Source organism: Tympanuchus pallidicinctus, unplaced genomic scaffold (genome assembly GCF_026119805.1).
Source record: "Tympanuchus pallidicinctus isolate F22 unplaced genomic scaffold, pur_lepc_1.0 scaffold8, whole genome shotgun sequence".
NCBI lineage: Eukaryota > Metazoa > Chordata > Aves > Galliformes > Phasianidae > Tympanuchus > Tympanuchus pallidicinctus.
This window is the reverse complement of record NW_026294802.1, coordinates 7261536-7279890: the sequence shown is the minus strand read 5'-3', so window position 1 is coordinate 7279890 and position 18355 is coordinate 7261536. Positions and strand designations below refer to the sequence as shown.

Here is an 18355-nt window from a genome sequence, read left to right as displayed (position 1 = left end):
TGTTTCCTCTTCACCTTGCCAGATTCAACAGTACAGAGCTTTAATTAATGACATAGTAGAAATATATTCTTTTAGTTTAGATGTGTTTAGGTATGCTACACAGAAGCACACTGGAGAATCACCATGGACTTGGAGCTGTATGAAGTCCATGTGGAAAGACTTCAAGCCAAATGAGCCTTTCTTGTAAGTATTTCTTTTGTTCCTGTAGCAGCATAAGACAAATATAAGCTTCCAAATATCGTTTAATATTAATTGTACCTGGTTGCTTTTCTCACTAACATAAACAGTGCTCATCACTCCTTATGCAGCCTTATATCCCTTTGAGGCCCAGTTCCATAATTGGCTTTGTTGATTTTGAGCTTTTTTTTTTTTTTTTTTTAAATAGCTTCACTTTAATTGCTGAAAGGAAATGTTATTGACTTCAGCAAGGTTATCTGTTGGCTTTATTATAACTTACAAGTTTACTTGATTCTGCCTTGTTTACTTGAGAACAATTGATCGTTATTTTTTCTGACGTGATTGCTGTTTGTGCACAGTCTCCATGCCTAGTCTAAATTCATCTGTTGATTCTTTGCTGTAGTCAAAGTAAGGACATTAGCGAATCGATTTCCAGTCACTTTCTTTAAGACAGCATCCTGGCTGCATGCTGCTGCAACAGCATCCTCTGCTGTCAGCGTGCTGAAATCAAAATGCTTTGAAAGGGCAGAAACAGGTTGGTTTTCTGGGTGATGCTGGAACCAAACTGCATGCTGACCTTTCCTTGGCTGTAGGGGGAAGAAACTCATTACCTAAGCACTAAACCCTTTAATGACTATGATAAAGGAGAGCAGAGGCCTGTTAGATGTTTGTAATGATAGTGTTGCTTACAGAGCCTGCATTGAGCTGTCTTTATTGGATCTGCAAACACAAGTGCCCTGCAGCTCCCTGGGTCACTCATACACCTTGGCTGCACTCTGTTCTTTTTACTTGCCACAGAGACACCTGGAATGTTGTTCAGCAGCCAATGTCAGGGGCAGTTCTCACCGAGTTTTTCCTGAAGCTGAGGCTTCCATAGGAAAATTAGCAGTGTTTTTGCCCAAGTAGCAGGAAAGACAAGGCAGCAGCCATTTCAGAAAGGTAAGCTTTAATTGTTTTAAAAAATACCTATGTATTAGTAAGCAGTTCTACTACACAGCCACAGGCCTGTGGGAACAACCACACATCTGCGAGATGCAAATAACACCAGAGCTCTTATAACTACAACCAGCCTGCTTAAAGGGGCTAAGTGATACCTACAGCTTCTGGTTCATCTGGACCATTTCAAGGGGAAAATGATTCACTCCTTTACCTACTACCAGATCCATGGCTTCTGAACAGTGTGATTCTTTGCTCAAGGGTAACCAAGAGCACTTTTCAGACCTGGTGCCGATGTTGAAGTATCAAGGCCAGTCTGAAATACAGGCTGATATTTAAATGCTTATATCAATGCAAGTTGAATAGCTTATTTAAATGTCATTCAAGTGATTATTTTTTTTCCCTTCCTTCACAATTCAGAGGTCTCTCAATATGAAGTGGTTCTAGATATCTGAATTGCAACATTCAGAGGGAAAGATGTGAAGAAATCATAACATAAAGTAAGTGTAGGCTGAACCTACTACCAACAGTGTAGAGGAAAGGACTCTGTTCTCATGTTTCTATCTGACAGCAAAACAAACAGCTTTATTTGTGTGAACCCCAAGACAGGAAGGAGGAGAACTTCCCACTCCATGAGAACATTTATCCTGGCTTTAACATACAGTACATTCTAGAAGGGCTTAAAATGGCGTAACATAAATAAAAATGAAGATAACAACCTAATAATGAACCAGCCCAAGGCACCTGTTTATTTTAACCACAATTACTCATTTCCATTTGAATGGCATGCTGCATTAATCAGGATCCGAAATCCCAGTTCGCTGCCATTAGGCCATTCTGTGATGTCAAAGCATTCCAGTCCCTCTAAAAAAAAAAAAACAAACCCACCAGTGTGTTGTTATCTCCCACCATCACCAGACCATTAGCTTGGGGGTGAGAAGGAGCAAAAAAAAATCCCAAAATCAACATCAACTAAATTAGAAGTTACAGCTGTGGTGAGAGAATTTAGTTAGCATGCTATGTAAACACAAGAGGACAGAGTACTTTTGCCCTGCTGTTTCAGAAACCACTCCCTTTCTCCCTCCCAAAGCATGCCTGTCCTTTGCCACCTGAGGGCCACTGCTACTCCTAACTTCTTGCCAATGAACTTTGGCACTTAAAATGGAAGAAGTGAGAAGTGTCATAGCAATGCTGCTTTACTTGGTGAGCATGTACAGTAAAGCTACCTTGTTGAAAAGGTGATAGAACCTTCTTTTGCCCTTCAGAATACTGGGCAGGAGAGCTAATTTCCTCTGACAGATGTCATCATTAGCTCTAACTACTTCAGTAACTACTTAATTTAAGCTAGAAAAGTGTGTTGGCATGTGTCTAAGATGAATCTGAAATCTAACTCTGAACAGTGCCTCCCTCCTAGCATCCACTGTTGTTCTTAGCTGTATTTGGCTCAGTGCTGCTTGTCCCACACTTGCAGTGAGATTTTCTCATGATTTAAATGTCTAATGCTGTGTATCACCTACTGAGATTTAAAAAACCTAGCATTTATTTCTCCTCTGAGCTTTACCCTCTACTCCAGATAGTAAAAATAATAATAATTCATTACTTAATTACACGTGTCCAGTACAACTACAGATGCAACTGTGAAGTTCTTGCTCTTTCCTATAATTGCTGTACTAGGAAGGCAATAGGGGAAAGAAATACACCAGCCTGTTTACTGGGGCACCGGGTAGACATGGTTTCTAGAATCACTATTTAACCTGGCCTCTGATTACTTACAACCAACTAGAGACATCAGAGATTAAAGGCACCACTGTAAAGGCAAAGTACTTCAACTGGAAAAGAAGATCTTACAGTGCTTGTCAATATCCCACATTATGGCATACTTTTCTTTCTCTTTTAGTTTAAAATATACCAAATAACTGACTCCCCTCCAGCTGCCAGTATTCAAAAAAGCAGCTATTAAAATGGCTGTACTTAATTTAAAGTAAAACAGTTAGTTAGCTCCTGAACAGATAAAATTCAATTGAAAATTGAAATTGGTTCAAAGGCTAGGAAACAAAACCGGCCTGTTAAACAGGTCTTAGTGGCACAGGCTATAGCCATTCTTTTGTATTTCATACTGCTCTATCTAGGATTTTCTGTGTGCAACATCAAGTAAAAGCAGTATCTATTGTATTATAAAAGACACTGCGGATGAAGAGTTCATTTGCAAAGAAATGAGGAAGGATAGATAAGTCTTTTTGTTCCATTTTCTATTTGGATACTTCTGAGTTCCTTCCAAGAAAGGCGGTAGAGAAACAAAATTACAAGAGCAACATGGGCTGTAGCTATTGAGCTGGGATGCAACATGAATGTTAATTTTACAGTAAAAGTGCTTGCTTTGCTGCTGCTGCACCCACACTCTAGCTGACAACTGAAAACCTAGTTTTTGAAAAGCAGAGGTTAAATAAAAGTTAAATGATCAAGCCAGGAGGTTCTGCTTGCTGTCTCATGGCCCTGATGTTCTGACAGCTTGTGAACAAGGTGCTGTAATTCAGTTTGTTAGAAAAAACTTTGAGGCTTTGAAACTTTCATGACAAGTTAAAGGTTTGTTCCTGTTTGGTTCAGCAAAAAAATTACTAATACCAAAGAGAACAGAAAGTCATCAACAGCTGATCACAGCTAAGCTACACAGAAAATGAAAAAAATTGTTGGAAAGTAGTTTCAGTTGTTGTTTTTTTTTAATATCTGAAGGAAATTAAGTCACAGCACTATGATGTATGCCAAACATCCCCAGAGGTCTTCACTGTAGTCAGCATGTTAGAACTGAAGTGGAAGCTAGAAGGCATAGAGGTGGTGAGTCACTTTTATACCATGGGTACCAATCTAAAAACAAAACCTTTCCTGAATGAAAAACAAACAAACAAAACCCACCAAAACTGGCAGTATAAGCAACAGTGTCTTCCCCTGTAGAAAAGCATTCCAAGTCCTGAAAAGCAAGTCGGGGAGCAACTGTTTGGACACAGATCACGAGAACATAATCCGCTTAAGTTCATACCAATGAACTGTGCAATAAATCTTGTGAGGCCTCTGATCCCACATCTCATGGAAACTTCTGAATCCACAGCAAGCAAAACTACTCCTTTGCTGCAGATAGCCTTCAAGAAAAAAATGCCAACCTCTTTCCTTGCAGAGGGACACAATCCATAAGGAGTCCACTTGGGGAACACTCGCTTCAATTGTTTTAAGAAGACATCAGAGGTTCAGGTGCTGTCTCATTGTATAAAATGCTATGGTAAATGTATAACACCAGCTACAGTTTGCATCTCTACAAACTGCAGAAAGGCTCTAAGGTGCTGAAGTCCCTTGGTAGAGGGAGCAACTAAGTAGCTATAATGGTAAATGAACGGTTAGCTTAAAGATGATGCTACTACTGACTAAAGGATTTTGGACAAAATACTATGTCACAACCATAGTTCCATTCTTGGACTTTGTGTGGCAAAAGGATTACCCTTCACAGGCATAGACTTTCTAGAGAAAACCTCTGGCCCTGTATAAGCTGAATCCTGCTCTTTCCCCAGCAAAAGAATGAGAAAACACTGGTCTGTCCAGGTAGAAAAAGGCTTGCTGTTAGCCATTGCTTCCAGCCAGTTAGCAACACCAAACTCCAGGGGAATTTCCTGTAAGCCTTAAAGTCATTCCAGCTGGAAGGTCACATACTGCTCTCTGTCTCATACTCAAAGACAAGGACAGAGGAGGCAGTTCTGAAGGCTGCTTGACAAAGGAGGAGTGGCAGACAGTGTTGAAACAAAGGAGTGGCAAATACTGTCTGCTACAAAGGAAGATCTAGTGACATTAGTTGGGGGCATACTTCTTCAAAGTAATCCTGCCCAGCATCATCTGAACTGAGATTGGAGAGCATAGCAACAGCAAGGCAGCTCAGTGGTGTTGAACCCTCTTCAATGTGAGGATGTCTTGCTGGTTTGAAGATATTAACCCAAATCAGCAGGTTCAGTACAACTGAAAACCAGAGGAAACGGAAGGAGGGATGAAGTAGAGATAGTGCTCTTCTCCAGCTGTGAGATAGGCAGGTATAGTCTTATAGACTGTTTGCACCTTAAGTGCTGGAAATGAAACAGTACCACTCTGGTAAGCAAAGTCATAAGATCCTATAGCACCCCTTTACCCCAAATTTGTTTCAGCCATTGATGAGGAAGGGTGGCTTTCTTCCACTTCAGCTGCTAAAAGTTGAGTGAGAGGTGTTTAAAGGAGTCCCGGTCTTCATCATTTGTTTAACTGTCCTCACCTGTAAACACGGTGGAACAGGAGATGTTTTATGATACTGGGACACTAACAGCCTGTGCTGAAGCTCTCTTCAGTCAAGCGGAAGAGGGAATGACAGTAGAGTTTTCCAGCCAAGTCTTGAGAGCTCAGCGGCAGCATTTCACATTGGTCCCCATCAGACAAAGTGCTTTCCTGAAGTCTTCAGCCCTCACGCATCCAGAGGAGGAAAAAATCTAGCTCACTGGCACCAGTGAGGGTTGGTGCAGAGATGCCACTGGTCCTATCTAAACAAAACAAAAAACACAAGTGAAAAAGAATAGGAGATGAAAACGAACAAAAAACCTGGAGTGAGTACACCTTGGGGAAATCAAGGGGGTAAAAATACAATCACATTTTCTTTTAAATTATAAATACTTTCCATATAAAGTTATTAAATAAAATGAGTTCCATCCAGTGGCCGCGGTGAGTTCCAGTGATGCTGCTAAGCAATGTCTGGTAATCTTTGAAAAGCCATCTTTGCTCCCCGTTTCTCTTCCTCTTGGTTTAAGTGCAGCAGGGGTTGTCAATGACGAGCATAACATCAATGCCATACACTTCCAGTAGGTCCATAAGGAAACTTCGATCCCCCTGGGGATCCAGGCCCATGCCTCGTGCGTGGTCAGCTGTCAGGGTCTTGTCCTGGCTGGCTGACACCTCCATCAGTGTCTGAAATATGCGGTTGTTCTGCTCCATGAAAAACCTAAAGGATAAAGTCAGCTGAGATGATGGCAGTGAACCCCCAAAAGACAGCATATTTACCAAACAGGCAACAGAGCACCAATTAAGGCCACTGTAATCCTAACATCCTACTAACTTGGTGATACTGTAGTAGATTTCCGTCCATCCAACTTTTAATTTACAGTGGTGCTTCTATCCGGCTGATTTGCAGTAGCCATTTGCCTCTTCAGAAGAAAGCAACATTGTAAGCTAACATGTACTTTGTGGTAACTAAGTGGGTACATCAGACCTATGTCTCCCAGAGAGCAAAGGAGGAAACAATGTTTTTATCCATCTAGCATGCCACTGAGTAAATAATTCGCCATTATTGGAGGAGAACACAGGTGCAGTAAGAGCTACTTCTTATCTACGGCTTTCCTAGGAATACCCAAGGCTTTGCAAGAAGAGTTCTGACTACATCTGTGCAGCACCACACTAAGTTCTGCCCTGGTGGTCTAACACATTTTCATCCTATAATTTCCCAGCAGCTACACACTGTGACACAGTAGCAATAGGCAGTGAAAAGCTTCAGAGGTGTTACAGGTGTGGTTTCCTTCTAATTCTCTAGCTCATACTCTACACCCTGTTCTGGTTCCTCCGTTTCCCATTTACAGAGCCTGCTGCACCAGTGGGCTGATTCTCCATGCTCAGGTCTTACCTCTGCACTGTACCTCCCTCACAGATGTTGGTGCTTTCCCAAGTCACGTGTTTCTGGCATGAGAAGTTGTGTGGTGCTTATGCTTTCAGAACTGGGAGGGGATTCTTGCACTTCTGCGTACGTTTTAAAAATTTCCTTTCCCCTTCTAGCATCTAAGAGACCCCAGTGGAGACAAACATGGCTGCTTTTGGTTTCTCAAATTGCAAGGAAGATGATCTGAAGAATAAGAACCAGTTTGGCTCTTGGATTCCCCAGGGAACACGGAATTACACTGACCATGGTGTTTCATAATATGCTAAGCAAGCACAACATGAAATCAGTGAAATGTGTTTCTTAATCCCAACAGCAACCAACTAAGCATTAAGAGTAGCCACTCACAAGATGAAAAGATCCTCTTCACAGGAGCTACAGTCCTCACCCACCTCTTGAGAATACATTAACATCTGCCTGAGAGAAGGGAGACAGATTAAATGCTCATACCTCCAGTGAACCCAAAAGCATTACAAGCAAACAGTTAACACTGAAGACTTCACATCTGTTTCTTGGAGACAGTCCAGTTAGCACCACTGCCCTGAGGCAACAAGGTAGTCTTTATAAGGCATTGGGCTAAAAGTCACGGCATAAGGGTAATATTTTCACTTCTGCTACTGATCAGTAATACATCGCAACCTCTGCTTCTCCTCCTGCCTTCTGTCTGCTTCACCAGTTCACTGGTAGAGTGATTATACATGTGCAGAGTGCACAGGGACTCTCATACTAATCAGCTACAGTGGAACCAGAGTCTCAGGTGAGCTGAAGCAGTAGAAAATTTGAATAACAGAAAGACATCCTAACGTCACATTCCTGTCAGAACCAGGACCGCTCAGATCTCTGTTATTACCTCTGGTCATTAAGCCGTCGGTATTTCTCCTTGTCAGCACTGTTAATTTTCAGGAGTGGTTGCAGATGCTCGTGATGTGTTTTCACATTCTGGTTGTCTACATAGACGTCATAGAGATCCCGTTTCTCCTCAAAGATCTTTTCTGTTGTACCTGCCAAAATCAGATGGGATTTTTCAAAACAGCATATTGCTTTCCCTGCAGACCAACTGCTCTCTCCTGCTTTTGTAGATAGTTAATCCTAGCATGCCTTATCTCTCAACAGTTTTAATCCACAGCTTGGAACCTCTGGATATTTTGCAGCTTGAAATTAAGAAAAGGTCTGCCAAATCCATCATACTTACAGGCCACATACGATACTTCTGTCTCCAGCATTTCTATGTCTGCGACATTCACATAGAAGAATGGTTTGGATTCTGGGACAGTTCCTCCAAGACCAGGTAGAGAAACGTTGGCAAGGCAACAGCAGCAGTACACTGCAGATGAGAGAAGTGCGTGCTAAGATGTACTCCCTGCAAGGGCATTATGAACCCTGCTTACTCAGTTCTCCCACATGCTCTTATGTAAACAGTGGTTAGAGCTTTGAAACGCCCCTGGACACCAGAAAATTTCAAGTGGGAACATACTTTTTGGATAGGAAATAATCAGTTCTCCCACCAGAATCCCATGTTCCAGATTCCACAAATTCATTCGGCAGTCTTATTTTCCAGTGTTTCAAAATGCCAGGTATGCCCTTAGCCCAAAGACTTGAAGAAAAGTGTTTTGTAAAAAAAAAAAAATAAATAGATACATTCAAAGCAAACTTTATCCCCCACAAAGAATGGCTGTGATGGATTTTTAAGACCTGCGTGACGTCTCTCCTCTCAGTACCCACAGGCAATTTGGCAGCTCTTTAGCCTACTGTATAGCTCTGTGGTGTCCCTGGAAACATACCTCTATAGCAAACAACTCCAACTGGGGGTGGTGAAAATATCAATATGCGCTTGCGCAGCAGGGCAAACTTCCAGAGGACAAGAATCTGCTCACCAAAGAATTTGATGAACTGAGACATACAGCCAGCAGGGTGTGTGATCTGCAGGTGGAGGGAAAGGGAAGAGAACAGCTTAGAGGTGACACTGGGACACATGCACAGATGCTAAGTCTAAATGTGGGAGCAAGACCAGCACATGGCAATGACAGAGAACTGCGGCTTGTAATAGCCCAAGTCAGTCTCATCTAAAGCAGCCTGCGAAGTGCTGGAGTGACTTCTTACATAAAGATAAGATAAATACATAAGACACCAGTAAGGAGCAGCAGCACAGTGCACGTTCCCACAAGCCTCAGAGCACCTGCCTCACCTTCATCTCAGGATACATGTATCTGTGGATGGACGGCAACCAGTGGACCGGCTGCTGGGAGGTGGTGGTGCCCTTGCTATCAGGGAGAACACCTTTCTTGTCATCATAGAATGCCTCTAGATGGGAGTAGTGCCCTGGCATCTCCAGCTGGTGTCTGGAAGAGAAACGAAAGAGATCTATAGTGCCTCCAAACTCTATTTATTCAATGCCTTGCCCCAAGCCGGTGCTTTTGGAAGTAGCAGAGTAGCCCCGGGTGCCTCAGTTGCACAGACAATCTAGAAGGGCAGTCTGTGCATGAGGAATAACACCAGCTTTCTGTGCAATGAACAAGCAGGATTGAAGCAGACGGTGAACTTTATGTATTTATAGTATAGGACTGATTTATGTGTAGGACTGATCCTCTTCCAAAACATGCTCAGGTAGAATCAGCTTTCTTTTCTACCAAACCCATTTGCCTGACCCACTGACCAGCTCACTGAACACAGCTGAGGCAAGCACAGAGCCAGAATCACAATGACAGGCTTAGAAGCCTCTTGTGAGCTCTCAGTAAAATAGTTTTCAGAAGGACAAGAGAGAAACTCGTCCTCTCAACAAGAGGACACTAACTTCTTGTCCTTTCCCGTAACAGTTACATCCCCACAGTGCTTCAGAAGAAGTAGGGTTTGGATAGCATTTGATAGCCTGCTAGCAGTGAAAAGACTGCTGCTAAATCAGTTCCTTCATCCCTTCTCCATTGTGAATTGTACCCCCTCTCTGGTGAACCAGACATTCAGCGAAGTTATAACTCAGCATTCCACTCTAGTTCTCACACATCTAAGACTGCTCTCCAAAGGCAATGTTACCTTTCCCAGGTGGGGAGCAGCCAGTTCCATCCCCAAGGAAACTTACCTGACCTGGTTCTCCAGGAAGTGCATGTACCTATAAAGCAGGGTGTAAGAAGGAGACAGAATCCCCACAGACTTCATACGGGCACCACGCTCTAACTCACTCTCCACAGGCATGTTGGCAAAGCAGGCCAGGCCAAAACAGAGCCCTTTCCGGAAATAACTGAGGACAAACATTTCACAGAAGAGTTAATGTTAAGAGAAGAGAAGAGAATGAAAGAAAAATATCCTACCAGCAAAAATACTGATTTTTGGAACACAGTTCCTTCTTTAAGAAAACTCCTGAGATCTCACTCTGCTATCTAAAGGATTGAGAGCTGGCCCTCAACAGGACTGGACCATGGAAGGGTAGAGATTCTAGTGCTGCTACTACCAGGACCCTACCAACCACATCATAACATGGCAGCAAGGAGGGAAAGAACTTGAAAGACCAATAGGGGATGCAGGACCAAATCGGCACAGTACTGTTCTTAGGAAGAGCCTGGAATGCATGAAGCTGTGAACAGAGTCTAGGTACTTCGTCATATTTTGGGTGCCAGCATGTGGAAGCATTACTCCAGCTGAGTGCAAATCTACGTGCCTTTGAGAAAGTAACAGTTACTTCTGACCACAAGGAACAATAACTGCAATTCATTGCAAAACATTGCTGCATTGCAACAGTGGGCTGGTAAAAGCGTGAGAATGCAGAACTAGCCATCAGTCTTTCCACTGTAGGAAAGAACCAGGGGTGAAGAAAGTGACTGTGGACTGTTTATCACAGTTAAAGGATCCTAAAGTGCTGACAGAATTAAGAACCATAGAATTTCTAAGTTCTGATCCCGCAAACTTCTTCCTATTTTACTTCTGCCATTTTCTCTCCTTCACCATAGGTCTCTGCTGACATACACTTGCAGTGCAGCATGATTTGCCCAATAAGCATTAACACTGCACACCCATGAGAAGCTGGCTGACCTCCACAGCCACAGCTGTCACACAGCAGATCCCATACAGCCAGCTGGTACTGGATACAATATTGAGTATATCTGAACAGTATCTGGCTTAGTGCAGCACAGGTCAGCAGCAGTGCAGTGCAGGAATTTAACTTCATAGGTGGTGTTTTTCTTGCACGTTGTGAGTTAAGGATGGTGATGCAGATGTAGAGCCAAGAGAAGGAAGAAGTAACCCAGCTCAGGAATACTCACATGAAGTCTGACTGGATTTTGTGGGACCCACTTGCCATGGATTTGAATTCCACACCTTCCAAATCAATATCTTGAGGTAAACACCACTCCACCATGTTGCCTGAAAATAAGCACATTTATTTGGGTGAATGCAGACACGGTGCTCATTAGTGAAAGGTCAACACCAGCAATAGCCAGCTGCTGCTTTTACATCAGATCTATGCTGGTAATTCTGACATAACACTGCTCCAGAACTCCCTCTGTCCTGGACAGAGGCTGCAATACTCTACTGTATCTCTTGCAAACTTCACTTCTTGCAGCACAACACCCAGGTACTAAAGAACTGTTTTGGTACTTAGTGCTATTTTGAGTGTTTATCCTTCACATGCTTTGTCGCAGAGCAGCTACCACTCTACCTCACTAGGTACTCTGATAGTCAATAAGCTGTAATATGGATACAGAAAGAACCCTATGTGTAGACTGCTGCTCCATAGGATGAGTTTATGTGATAGATCATAACAGCAGTATCTTCTTGTGGCTATGCAGGATAGGACTGCTGAAAGAGGAGCCCCTACCTAAGCCAGCATCCTGATCATCACTACTCCCTAGAATTTATTTATTTATTTTTAAGGGTAGGAGGAGATCCAGGCACTGCATGTTTGTACATGCAACAGTAACCAAACAAAAAAAAGCACACAGGTTACACGTTAGATAAAGATTATCACACTGATGTCAGCCGGCAACCCAGCCAGATGGCATGCAGTTGTTCGGTGGAAAGGGCCACCTGAAGAGCCCAGTCCTAGAACAGATGGTATCAGAGAATTTGTAACAGGTCCCTGGAGCAGACCAAGACCTGCCTTGCCATGTTATTGCCCATGACTAAAAATGGGCCCTTCTTAGGCTTTCCCATTACAGCCCTTCAGAGCCTACCTTGTTCACCTGGACACTCCTACTGCAACAACATGCGCTCTAGGTTCTGCCAGTAGTTGAAATGTGAATTTGAAATAATGCAATTTAGTTTTAAAAAACAAAGGATACTTGCTTAAAGCAATGGCACAGGCACTCGTGGGGACAAGCATCCCCCCACGTAGACACTGCATACATTTGGCAGGGCTCTACACTTAGCCAAGGCTGTTCGAAATAGAGGCCTGTGATTTAAATATCTCTGAGACCTGTCTGCTGTGTTATTACTCATACTGCTTAAGTACACGCATGCAAATTCACATTCAGTTGAGCTGTTGACATTTAAATAGGCTATTTTTTCTCCCCATGGATATTGTATTTAGCAGACCTCCCCCAGCCCTGCCTGGGACTTCAAAAAACAACAGCGTGGCACCAGGAGAGATGTGGTACCCTGGCTCTGCCTGCCCACAGGCACACAGCTCCCCAATGGGCTGAGCCACGCAGCTTGTGTCATCCCATGCTCCGCCACAACGCACCTTTGCCTTTAACAAGAGTGAAAGGCTGGCAGAGGGAAGCGGTGACATCATGCCACTGCATGGTCCCCTGTAGGTTTTGCATATTATATATAGATGTTGGCTTTTGTTCTGTGGGGGTTTTGTTTTTTTAAAGGCACAGGACCCTTCCTTGACAGAGTAAGGGAATGACTATTGCCTCCTAACCACAAGGTTGTGGTTACAGCTAGATCCTCTTTTAAGGCTTGCACCACAGAGAATCACGCGTCGGTCATCAGCTCTATATTAATGTATCAACAAGCAAGAGAGCACCACAGAGCAAAGGAAAGTAACTTTGTTTTGTTTATCAGGAGCTCTGCTGTCTGCCAGGTATGGAGATGTTGGTGTGGACACAGCTCAGACAACCTGTGCGCTGCAACGCTAAGGAAGGAAAAGGCATCTTGAGCAGATTCTTATCTGCTGCGTACCCACAAGACCTACTGCATGTCACATAGCTATTTACCCTGGGCTCTGTAGCTACAGGCTGACATCAACAGCCCACACCTGCACTCCTGGCAGTTCCTCACACCGCCGTGCCCTATGAACGTACAGGCGACGTGGCAGCCGGAGAGCCAAGGCGGAGATAAAAAGACTCGAAGTCAGTCTGGTGAAACAGAGCAAACAAAGGACGCGGCGGCAACTGCCAGCCTGCATGAGAAACAGGAGGAGGGAGGACAGCCATGCTGTAGAAAAACAGGAAGCATTTGCCTTCCTCTGCATACGGCAGCTCTCGTGCGTGCAGGAAACTTTCCAAGTGAGATCTGAACTTGAGAGAGGCTTTGGCAGGAGACAAATCTGGAAATCTTGTGGGAGCTCTCCCAGCACCAGGTCGGTCAGAAACAGCATTGTCAGTTGCTGGCATGCAAAGTTAAGGATGTTCTTCCAATTCTGCTCTTCTTTTCTTCCCTCTCACCAATGACACCAGCACCTGATGGCTGCAGTAAAGTCACCACCTGGCCGTCCTTGCCAGTAGATGTTTCCCAAGGTCTTCAGGGTGCTGGTCCTTGCACTGCTTCTGTGTTGTACTGGGACAGGAGCTACACCAGGTGAGATCTCACTGTGTTACGGCTCAGTTTCCCACGTGGAAGAAAAGTGGAACAGAAAACCAGAACATTTACATGCTTTCTGGTGGGCAACTGATTCCTTCTCTCACTTCTCCCTTATGTTTCCCATTACTCCTATCACCCACTAAGCCAACAGGCTGTGAAGGAACTCCACAAAGTTGACTATTATCTCCATCACAGAAAGAGGGCTAAGAAGATTCAGCTTCTTTTCCAGTATTCCAGAAAAGTGAAAGTAGCATTGGATTCACTTCACTTTTTTTTATTTTTTTAAAGCAAAATGTATTGTCCTGTTTCTTTTCCATACCTACCCAAGGCAGGTATGAGTGTAGGAGAGCATGTGGAGCCTAATGCCAAGTAGGTCACACCTACCGGATATGTCTCAGCAGCTGCCCAAGGTAATCTTGTCTGTCCCAGAGAACAAAGGCACTGGGAAGTTCAGCAGCCTCACAGAAGCACCTTTTGACTGCAGTCTTTGCGGGGATGTGTTGGCACAGACGAGGTGCTCACACTTTTTCAAGTGTCAGAATATTCTCAACTCTTTACTCCCTTAAGGAGAGGGCTGCTACAGGGCAGGGAGCAAAGAGAAGGCAGCACGGTTGGCTGCTGGCCTGCCACCATTCTGCTCTCCTTTTAATAGCCGTGAGGAGGTCTCTGTCAGGTCCCACAGGTTCACTGTGCTGGAAATGGGGAGAGCACTGCTGGGTTAGAGGCTGCCTCTGACTTCTGGGTTCAGCACACAAAAAGTCCCAGGGACATTGGAACCATATTAGTGAATTGGCAACCCCATAACCTACCCCTGTGAACCCAGGACATGCAATTGCCAGAAATACCAAGCTTGTGGTCCTTGAGCACTTTCAAATTTAGCAGGGAAACTGCTAGAGCCTTTGTTAGTGCAGTCACCACATGTTCCTTCTACAGGAAAAGATCCCTCATGCTACTGCTCACCAGTATTCGAGCAGACGTTACCAAGAGTTCTGCCTTTCATGTGCCTGAGCAGGCTTCCACAGGAGGGCTGCTGTGCTTTTCCTAATCAGCATCAGCCTGGTTTCAGACACAGTATGGATGATCTCCTTCAAGTCACATGCAGGGACCAGGCACCCTTATGCCCATTACAGTGACATGGTTGCACAACCTGACATGGTTGACCAGAAATTTGTCTTTCCAATGCCAGCAAGCTCCTCTCACTGCAGTTTTGTTTTGTTCTGGGTTTCCATCCTCCGTGGGTCAGTTTGCCTGTGAAGCTGACATCTCAGTATGCTCCTCACCTGGTACTCCTTGTGTTCAGCACCAGCACTATGTGGCAGCAGCACACCGACCCTCAGTGGACACAGCAGCCTGTTCCTGGGCAGATGATACCACACAAACTGCACATCAGATGTGAGAAGAGCTGTTGCCCAACTCTCCCTGGACTCCGTTCAAAGCAACAGCTGGCCCAGACAAACTCCTGAGAAAGTCAAGCTTTCTGCCAACCAGGAAACCTCCCCAATTCATAGAAGGCATATGCTGTCAGATTGAGAGAAAGCTGCTGCCACCATCCACACTCTGCTGTGTTTTGGGTACTTATGGGAAACACCTCCCTCCCCATCTCCAGTATGAAAGGCAACAGCCAACCTCGTTCAGGGGTTTTGCTGAATCCCAAGCTTGTGACCTCTAGATTCTCCCTGTGGCAGCACAAAATGGGTGATGTTTTGAGAACCCTCGAGTGTCCCAGGGCACAGCAGTCACAGGTTGGCAGCGTGTGGTCCGACAGCATCCTGGGGCTCCATTCTCCACATTGCTTCTGTGGGCTGCAACTCCGGGCAGGGTCAGCATTCACTTTCAGGGCCTCCTCTGATCTCAGCCCCTCCATCAACAAAACAACACAAAACCAAAACAAACCAACATGCTTTACATCAGAATTATTTTGCTAGGAATTTCTTAAGCGTCCGTCGACAGGGAAAGAAAGAAAAAAAAAAAAAAGAGGACCGTGTTTCCATGCCGGGCTGTGGGTGCGTTGCTGTGCTTCCCACGCTGCTCCCAAACTTCCTACTGGCCCCGGCCGTGCCCCACTCCTGCCAACACCCCAGGACCGCCGTCGGGCACAGCCACCGGCCGCGCATCCCCACGCAGCCGCCCGTACTTACGGACGCGCGAGGGCGGCGCGGCTCCGCCGGCAGAGCCCCCGGCAGCGCCACGGCCACCGGAGATGCTCCGGGCCGCCACCGACCCGCCGCGCCCGCCCGCGCTCACCCGTGCGGGGGTCGAAGGTGACCACGAAGACGGCCACGATCTGGTCCTCCTCCGCCTCCGCCCGCGGCGGCCCCGCCGCCTCCGCCTCCTCCTCTTCCTCCTCGCAGACCCACGGCGCGGCGCTCCAGCCGCCACCGAGCCGCCGCCCGCCGACGCCGCCGGCCTCGGCCGCGGGTGGCGGCGCGGATACAGCCGGGCCCTCGGCCCAGAAGAGCAGCGGCGCCTCGTCCGCCCGCTCCACCATGGCCGCGCAGAGCCCAGCCGAGCAGCGCCGGCCGCCGGCGGGAGGCGGCTACGGGGCGGGGCGCTGCGGGACGCGCCCACAGGGGACGGGAGGGGCTTATCGGAGGGGGGAGGCGGCGCTCCGTGCGGCCGGACGGGCTCTCCTCACGAAGGTCCCGATCTCTGGGGAGCGTAGGACAGCTGGGGGCTGGCGACACTGAGATATGTACGTGTACGTGTATGTATGTGCTATGAAACGTGTTGTGGAGGAACAGGCAGAAGCAGCTGTGCATGCCCCATCCCTGGAGATGTTCGAAGCCAGGCCACGGGCAGCCTGATTCGCTGGGTGGGCTTTAAGGTCCCTTCCAAGCCAAGCCGATCTGTGGTTCTCTGAGTTCAGCTCAAGACAGAAACACAGGGACACCAACACACCCAAGGCACCGGCAGCAGCCAGTCTCAGTGTAATTACCACCCTCGCTATGCTACCACCATTAAGCTTAGCCCATTTCCCTGGGAGTTTCTGATTAATTGGATTACCCAATTATGCAGGCCACAATTAAAGGGAAAGCATTGCCATAAAGACTTTAACTGCCCAACTTTTTGCCTGCTGAGCAGCTCCGAGCGCTCAGTACTCCATTAAGGAACTCATGATGCAGTGCCACCAGCATTTCTTTTTCTGTGACGTCCGTGTCCGTTCTCAGTACCAGCACAAGCACAGCAAAGTCACCTAGCAGAGCTGTGAGCGGCTGTGGGTGGTGGTTGGCAGACAGAGGTATCTGCAACAGATGATGGACAAAGAAAAAAGCCAAGCACAGTGCTTTGGTGGTGTATGAAGTGTTTTAAAGAAAAGCCAAATTCTGCTTATACCTGCACACGTTGCTCTCACCACATGGGCAGCACCAAGCTGTGCTTTGAGGCATGTTTGTCTGCATGTTGCTGATGACAGCTCGTTTCCCTCTCTGTGCAGAGTTTAAAAGCAAAGGCCCACCGCTTTTGTACTTCACCAAAATTAAAAGATCTCCATCTCTAGGAATGTGGCCACGCGAGGAGGAAAAAGCCTTCTTCTGATGAAGCTCTAAGAATCATAGAATCATAGAATTCTTAGAGTTGGAAAGAACCTTTACAGGCCATCTGGTCCAACTCCCCTGCAATGAACAGGGACACCACAGCTATGTCAGGTTGCCCAGGGCCTTATTCAGCCTTGCCCTGAAGGTCTCCAGGGACAGAGCATTAACATCACTAGGCAACCCGTTCCAGTGCCTCACTACCCTCACTGTAAAAGACTTCTTTATATCCAACCTAAATCTCCCCACTTTGACCGTGACGCCATAGAACATGAACCAGGAACATGGTCTCTGTATCTTTGAGCAGTCCTCCAGGATAAATAAGAAGCAAAACCAGTGGATTTTAGTTAGATGTGAAATAAGCCTTCCTCACACTCACGTTGATATTCCTTCTTGGGGCAATTGCTTCCCATAGCCCCTGGCGATAACAAAATGCAAAAATACAAAAAAATAAAATAAAAGGTTTGTAAAGGGCAGTGGGTACAACACCCACTGTATGAAGAACTCTAGATCCAAGAGGCATGTCTTCCTCACAGCAAGTGAACGGCCTGCCACAGCCTTAGGGCAGCTTCAAACACCTGAATGCCCTCAATTCTGACTAATAGGCCAGGTAGAAGGGCAGGCCGACCTCAGCTTGATTTGTCCCTTTGTTTTCTGGTGGGAACCCTCCTCAACCTGTGCACTGGGAAGCACGTGCCTATGCTAACAAATCCCCATCTCTTCTGGGCTGTGATCACTTCCAACTTCTGCGTGGCCTTTCAGCAGCTCTCCCTGATGCCAAAAGGCTTCTGTGACCTCATTCCCAGTTCATTAAAGCTCATTCTGGTTCTTCTTCAAAGCACAGGCTCACAGAGGTGGCAAGTGATGAGCTTTACACAGAGGCTTTGTCCTTTACCCACTGAGCAGTATTGGATGACCTGCACGTGCCATTGGCATTGGCACAGCCATCCCCTCCTCTCCCAGGGCACATACATGGGACCCACATACAAGCCTGTGTATTCCCCCTCACAAAGTCTAGCAGGTTAAAAATTAGGCTGCTAACCTCCCCGTGCTGACTGTAATGCTTCCCAACCTAACACACATCTAAACGCAAGATGTTAAATTCAGACCTAAAAAAGAGGAAGCGCTGGACCCATCCCCAGCAGATCCAGCATTTATGTAAGCAAAGCCCACAGAGGCTCCATCTCCGGTGGGATTAAGACAAAGCAGCCTGGCTGTCAGCAAACATCACCTCCCCACAAAGCTGAAGGAGAGAAGAGAGTGCAGAAGCAAAGGG

General features: G+C 46.0%; 1 protein-coding gene across 3 annotated transcripts; it reads right to left on the bottom strand.

Annotated features, from left to right (window-relative positions):
• Nucleotides 1-352: 352 nt before the first annotated feature.
• DENND11 (DENN domain containing 11) lies at nt 353-16067 on the bottom strand. 3 transcript variants are annotated; one of them, XM_052669572.1, is made up of 9 exons: nt 15794-16067; nt 11068-11167; nt 9891-10049; nt 9003-9156; nt 8599-8737; nt 8010-8141; nt 7668-7818; nt 7166-7234; nt 353-6112 (listed from the first exon to the last, which is right to left on the bottom strand). In XM_052669572.1, exons 1-9 carry the CDS (start codon nt 16035-16037, stop codon nt 5917-5919), a joined length of 1344 nt encoding a protein of 447 aa, XP_052525532.1. In that variant the 5' UTR covers nt 16038-16067; the 3' UTR covers nt 353-5916. The 3 variants fall into 3 exon arrangements, 2 of the variants coding, with proteins under 2 accessions (XP_052525532.1, XP_052525533.1); XM_052669573.1 differs by lacking the exon at nt 15794-16067 and adding an exon at nt 14830-15673; XR_008202971.1 differs by having other exon boundaries at nt 6092-6112; nt 7166-7230.
• Nucleotides 16068-18355: the final 2288 nt, after the last annotated feature.

Coding starts and splice junctions, on each gene's coding strand:
- DENND11 (XM_052669572.1), bottom strand. CDS start 16,037: ATGGTGGAGCGGGCGGACGAGGCGCCGCTGCTCTTCTGGGCCGAGGGC. Junction 9,157..9,890: donor TTCCTGGAGAACCAGGTCAG/GTAAGTTTCCTT, acceptor TTTCTCTTCCAG/ACACCAGCTGGAGATGCCAG. Junction 7,235..7,667: donor CGACGGCTTAATGACCAGAG/GTAATAACAGAG, acceptor CCCTTCTCTCAG/GCAGATGTTAATGTATTCTC.